Source organism: Rhinopithecus bieti, unplaced genomic scaffold, assembly GCF_001698545.2.
Source record: "Rhinopithecus bieti isolate Rb0 unplaced genomic scaffold, ASM169854v2 scaffold_36959, whole genome shotgun sequence".
Taxonomy (NCBI): domain Eukaryota; kingdom Metazoa; phylum Chordata; class Mammalia; order Primates; family Cercopithecidae; genus Rhinopithecus; species Rhinopithecus bieti.
In genome coordinates this window covers 730,952-737,540 of record NW_016816945.1, presented here as the reverse complement: position 1 = coordinate 737,540, position 6,589 = coordinate 730,952, and the positions used below count along the sequence as shown (strand labels likewise).

Genomic DNA, 6,589 nt, shown 5'->3' with positions numbered 1-6,589 from the left:
TTGTTTTAATATGAAAATCTCAACACAGTATTTGTATTTGGTGAAAATAGGCTAAATGTTCTCAGGATTTTTTCCAATCCCACTGGAAATGAGAAAAAATACATTAAAATAAAAAGTAATAATTAAAAAATTTAAGAAAAAAGTAAATGTATCATATTTTCTACATTGGCTTATGAGTTAAGCCAGTTAGCATTGTTTCTATCACTTTTAAATTAACTAACTAATTTTTTTTTTTTTGTAGATGAAGTCTAGTTATATTGCCCAGGCTAGTTTTGACCTCCTGGGTTCAAGTGATCCTCCTGCCTCAGCCTCCCAAGAAGCTGAGATTACAGGTACCTGGCTTAAAACTTTTATAAAATTAAGGCTGTGCATGGTGGCTTCTGCCTGTAATCCCAGCACTTTGGGAGGCTGAGGTGGGCAGATCACCTGAGGTCAGGAGTTTGAGACCAGCCTGGCCAATATGGGAAACCCTGTCTCCACTAAAAATATGAACAATAACTAGGCATGGGGGCAGGCACCTGTAATTCCAGCTACTTGGAAGGCTGAGGAGGGAGAATCACTTGTATCTGGGAGGTGGAGGTTGCAGTGAGCCGAAATCATGACATTGCACCCTAGCCTGGAAGACAGAGTGAGACTATGTCTCAAAAAATTAAAAAAAATGTAAATTAAAAATAATTTATATGAAATTATTTTCAAACAAATATAATTATACTAATAATAAAAAAAAAAAAAAGAAAACACCTGCTAGCAGTTCCCTACCTCTTATGACAGCAAACCATAATTATTTTCTCTGGTACATCCATATCTGTCACAGTACAGCCAATCTTGCTTCTCACCTTGGTGATTTCACACCACCCTTTCCCAACTCAAATTCAAACTCTCCATCCCAGTTGCACGGCCCCTCAACATTCTTCCAGAGATTAGCACTCCCACAGCCCTCTGGCTTCCTCTCAGGCTAATGCTGGCCACTGCTCTCCTCTTCTTTCTCCTTATTCTCCTCCTCCTCCTCCATGCAGCATTCCAGGCTCACCTCCTCCCTGTGCACTTCCTGATGGTGCTCACTCATGGGAATTCTTCCTTTCCAGAACTAGATGCACTGCATGTGGAATATATTGCCCTGTTGCTCTGGCAAGTGAAACTGCAGCTGCCTCTTTTCTGTGGTATAATTCTTCCCCCAAACATCTTAAGCTTCCCAAAGCCGGAACTGCAGCTTAAGTGTCTAGGTTGGTGCTGAATTTGGAGCAAGTCCTCTGTAAACATGTGCCTGTCAATTGGCTGGTTTCTGGCAACGTCTATCCTACTACAATGCTATACACAACAAAGAGTAACTAGGCCAAAAGAGGCGGGCCCTACTAGGCCCACAGCATAGCCCAGAAAATGACAGAGAGGGCAGTTTGGCCTAAACAGGTTTAGCTGTTGCCAGGATATGTTGCTGGTGGGAGAGTAAATTGGAACAACCCCTATGGAGGGCGATTTGGCAAGATCTATGGAAATTAAAAATGCACATTCCATCTGTCTCTGCTAGTCTACTTCTAGGAATTATTCCTCAGATATACTCGCAGAGGTACCAAATGATGTGTGTGCAAAGTTATTCTTGTTTTTTTTTTTTCTTTTAACGAGACAGAGTCTCGCTTTGTCGCCTAGGCTGGAGGGCAGTGGTGCAACCCCTGCTCACTGCAACCTCTGCCTCTTGGGTTCAAGCAATTCTCCCACCTCAGCCTCCCGAATAGCTGGAATTACGGGCGTGTGCCACCACATCCAGCTAATTTTTGTATTTTTAGTAGAGGTGGGGTTTCACCATGTTGGCCAGGCTGGTCTCGAACTCCTGACCCCAAGTGGTCTGCCTGCCTTAGCCTCCCAGAGTGCTGAAATTACGGCCATGAGCCACTGTGCCTGGCTTCTGTAGTATTTTTTTGTATAGCAAACAACTGAAAAAACCTAAAGGACCATCTATGGGATCTGGTATTCCATACAGTGGAATTCTACCTGGCCATACCAAAGACATTAGAGAAAGAGTGCTTAATGCAGGGATACGGCACCACTGTTAAGTAAAAAAGTAAAATGCAAACAGTAAATACTCATAATATGCCAGCCTTAAATTTTGTAAAAGGAGGGAGACATATAATGTGCATAGTTGCTCATATGTGCATATATACTTGCATATCTCTGGAAAATTCCACCAAAAAAACCTAATGGCGATGGCTGTATGTGAATAACAGAATTGGGAAAATGGAAAGGGAGACTTCTCGTTGTGTATTTTATACTTTTTGAGTTTTGAACCATGTGAATATATTATTTATTCTAAAAGGGCAGCAAGAGGTATACTCAGCTATACTTGAGTAGATGGGAGAGGAAGGAGGAAAAAGGTTACTTCGAGAGGGATTATCAACAAAGCCGACTGGGCAACTGTAACCACTTTCAGAGAGTTCTGGAGAACTGAGGTGGCTACATTTGCTCAGCAGGGCGTTCCTGGCCTCCAGCACAGTTGGAACAGGCTGGGTCAGCCCCAGGGTGTTTGTGGGTCAAAGGCAGTGTTGCCTTTAGTCAAAAGTGTTTCCCTTTCTTCCTCCTACCCTGAGATGGGCATAGCTTCTCTCCTGCCTCTGCTGTCCCTTGCAGTAAAGTCGGCTCTTCCAAAACTTACCCCTTCCCCATCTCCAAAGAGCCTTTCAAAAGCAATCTGTGCCACATTTGGGGAAACACTTTAACAAAATGGGAAAATGCCTACAATAAGTGAAAATATGCAAGGTACAAAATTCTAAGAATAATACGATTTCTTATGGTGATTTTAATTTCCTACTTTTCTGGATTTGCCAAATGTCCTACAAGCACATGCTGCTTTTATCATGAGAAAAGATACCTTTTTAAAAAAGTGGACAGCTACATACCCCTCTCTTCTGGGAAAAATGCTGGGCAGCACGTTATCCTAACATTCTCTGGGAGGCTCAGTAACCCTAATGTCTGATTTTTATAAGCTGAGGCGACCAGGGACGGGTCACAGCACCAGCTGCCATCTCTGGGACATGTAAGGACTAAATAAATGTTTTGTTAAATGGGTGAGTAAATGACAGAATGGACAGGCAGCTGAATGCACGGAGTTGGGCAGCTCCCAGAAGCTGCTACAAATGGTGGGGAGAGACGTCTTGCTAGAGTGACAGTCAGAGGCCACTGGGAAGAGGCCTGTGCCCACAACTGTGAGGCAATACACAGGATGCCAGCCCTTTCACCCTGGCCTAGAATGCCCATGTCCACCCCTTTCTTACTGCACTAGCAACAGATGCTCTTGGCGCTAAGAGGGCAAAGTGGTTCTGCCTCCCTCGCTCATATTCTCTTTCCCATCTGCCTCCATCCCACCAGGATCTTTTCTAACTTTTATCCTTTGGATAAAAGCCTCCAGGGGCTCCCCACTGCCTATAGCATAAAGGCCCTGCCAGCACATCCCAGGCTCCTCACAATCTGACTTCTACTGACTTACCCAAAGTGGGTTCTTGTTACTGGCTTGTTTTCCTGCTGTCCTGTGTGTCCCCCCACTCTGCCTCATGTCACACTTCACTCCCCAGCTCTCTCTCTGGGCCTCTGCATGCTTCACTTCACCTGCCTAAGATGCCCTTCCTGCTATGGGAACTTTTCTTTGTCTGGAAGATACCTGTTCCTTCAAGACATCCTTCAAGGGTGATCTCCCAGCCCCACGTTGGAGCACTCTGTTGTTTCCTTGTGTGTGTTCCCCCCGGGCTACTCTATTGAACTGAAACTATTCTTGGTTGTGTGTTTTTTTTTTTTTTTTTTTTAGATGGAGTCTTGCTCTGTCGCCCAGGATGGAGTATAGTGGCACAATCTCAGCTCACTGCAACCTCTGCTGCCCGGGTTCAACTGATTCTCCTGTCTCAGCCTCCTGAGTAGCTGGGACTACAGGTGCATGCTGCCATGCCCATCTAATTTTTGTAATTTTAGTAGAGACGGGGTTTCACCATATTGGTCAGGCTGGTCTTGAACTGCTGACCTCAGGTGATCCACCCACCTTGGTCTCCCAAAGTGCTAGGATTATGCATGAGCCACCGTGCCTGGCCCATTGTTTGTGTGTGTGCGTGTGTATTTTTTTTCCCCTACCCTATCCTGGTCTTGGCCAAAAAATGGGAGTGCTTCTAAAATGCAGGCTCCACACAAGCAGGAGGCTTGTGTTTTCACTGCTCTGTCGTTTTCACTGCTGCATCCCCAGGCTGGAAGACTGGCACATTCTAAGCACCCAGTAAATATTTGTTAAATTAGTAAATATTTGTTAAATTAGTACATAAGCCAGTACCTCTATTTCAACAGCCAGAACTACTGCCATACCTGTAACAAAAGTCATGCTTCTGGAAGGTCTGGCAAGCCAAAGGGAAGATATCCAGAAAGGCCCAAAGTGTTGTGCAGGTATCACAAAGGTAGAGAACAATGTCCTTTAACTCCTGTTGCCAAAAGAATACACTGCATTATTCTCCTCTGCCCGCACCGCACATACAGATCTGCAGAGTGTCTGAGACAACTTTAACACGGTCAGGGTTCCCAACAGGCAGGATGTTAACATGGGAGGAAGGGAACACTGGAGGTTCCGGGCAAAGCCTGGCTGGTCCATCTTCAGGAGCACGATCTGGGTGAGTCACCTAACCTCTCTAAGCCTCAGGTCTTTCTATGGTAGCTCCAATGGCCTTACACCCAATCATCGCTAGGGTTACTTCCAGTTCTGAGATAATATGATTCCCTCTTCTAAGTTAAAAGAAAACCAACTCTTGAATCTGAAGACATCATGCAAAGAAGGAACATCCGAGGCAGGACAAGAATATCAAGTCCATAGGTTTTTCACATCTTGAAGAAGGTATACAAAACACTTTCTTCTAAGTTTCTTACACACTTTCCTTGTTCTTATGACAACTCTGAAAAGTAGGCTGGGAAGCTGTTGAGGATCTCTATTTTACAGATAAGGAAACCGAGGTTCCGAGGGGTAAAATGATTTGTTCCCACAGCACCTGCCATGTGCTCTTTTGAAATGCAATCACAATCTCCAGGAGGATAGCTCATAGCTGCCTTGTTCCTGTTCTATCTCCAGGGCTTAGGACAGCACCTGACACGTTGAGGCTTCCTGAATGTTTGCCTTCTGTCACCCTTGTCAACTCTAAATTCCATGAGCGCAGGGGCCAGTCTGCTTTTGTTTACTGCCTTATCTCCAGACATAGCACCGGGTCTGGCACATGCTGCAGACTCCTCAATATAAGTCCACTGAATGAATGGCTCAATGAATAATGCACAAATGAACATGTCAAACTGAAATAAATGAGGACTCTGAATTCTTATTCCCCGGTTCTTTCCACTACTCTGTAAATGAGGCTCCCAGAGAGAAATCCAAGCCAACTGAAAATGCTCTAAACCTGTGTGATAGGACATAATAGTTGCTCACTGCACTGGGGAAAGGGGCCCTGGCGGGGAAGGGGCCCTGGTCTGGGAAGAGACCACTGGGTCCTCTACTGGGGCAATCTTCCTGGCCTCTGGGTAGCCAGGCCCTGGTTGGAGGGACCCAGCAGGAAAGAGACTGGGCTGAAGGGCAACCTTACCAGGAGAGGCATGTCGCTGGGGGTCAATCGGCCCCTCTCCTCGAGCTTCTGGGGTGTGGTACTGGCCCCGTCCCCTTGCAAACCACAGTGCTGGAGGATGTTGCTGAAGACCTGTGAAAGACAAGAACAGGCTCTCTCACATCATACTGAACCAGGGCTAGGACCCCTGGCCGGAGCCAGGTTCAGGTGATCTGAAAACTGCCTTGGAGTTTCTACAATATTTATCCATGTTTCCAGGATATAAGCTGAGACAATTACCTTCTCCAATAGTAAGGTCAGAGTAAAAACTATGTAAGACGGGAATGATGGGAGCATCCTTCTTACAGGAGGGCGGAGAGGATTAAAAAGACAACCTGGGGCCAGGTGTGGTGGCTCACTCCTATAATCCCCGAACTTTGAGAGGCCCAGGATGGAGGATCGTTTGAGGCCAGAAGTTCAAGACCAGCCTGGGCAACATAGTAAGACCCCCATCTCTACAAAAATTTTTTTAAATTAGCTGGGCAAGATGGCATGTACTTGTAATCCCAGCTACTTGGGAGGCTGAGGTGGGAGGATCAATTGAGGCCAAGAGTTCCAGGTTGCAGTGAGCTATGATTGTGCCACTGCACTCTAGCCTCAGTGACAGAGCAAGATCCTGTCTTCCCTCCCAGAATCCTGTAGATATTATCTGACCATATAGGCCAAGCAAGTATGATAATGAACATTTAAGATATACCTTTCGCAATGTATAACAAATCTTTAGAGCCCCTGTAGATAGCTATTTATGGAAACTACATTGAATTAAGACAAATCAACAGCGAGAGGAAAACAGAGTCCAGCGTAGGGACTGAACTGACTGTGCCATTTTTAAGGAGGCTAGCATGTAAGGATTCCAAAACTTACTGTGCATAGTGGATATCTCTTGGTGGTGGGATTATGAGGGAATGGTAATGTTCCTCTTTTATTTTTTATTTTCCAAATTTTCTACAATGAACATTATTTCATGAAATAATTTTATACAACTT

General features: G+C 45.1%; 1 protein-coding gene across 5 annotated transcripts in view; it reads right to left on the bottom strand.

Moving 5' to 3' along the window:
- The window catches only part of ASCC2 (activating signal cointegrator 1 complex subunit 2), a 52,304-nt gene that overhangs the window by 22,466 nt on the left and 23,249 nt on the right, over positions 1 to 6,589 (bottom strand). For all 5 annotated transcript variants that reach the window (XM_017855614.1, XM_017855615.1, XM_017855613.1 and 2 more), the window contains 2 exons: positions 5,586 to 5,696; positions 4,333 to 4,445 (listed from right to left, as the gene is read on the bottom strand). In XM_017855614.1, coding sequence (XP_017711103.1) covers positions 4,333 to 4,445; positions 5,586 to 5,696 — 224 coding nt within the window. The remainder of the gene's footprint in view (positions 1 to 4,332; positions 4,446 to 5,585; positions 5,697 to 6,589) is intronic.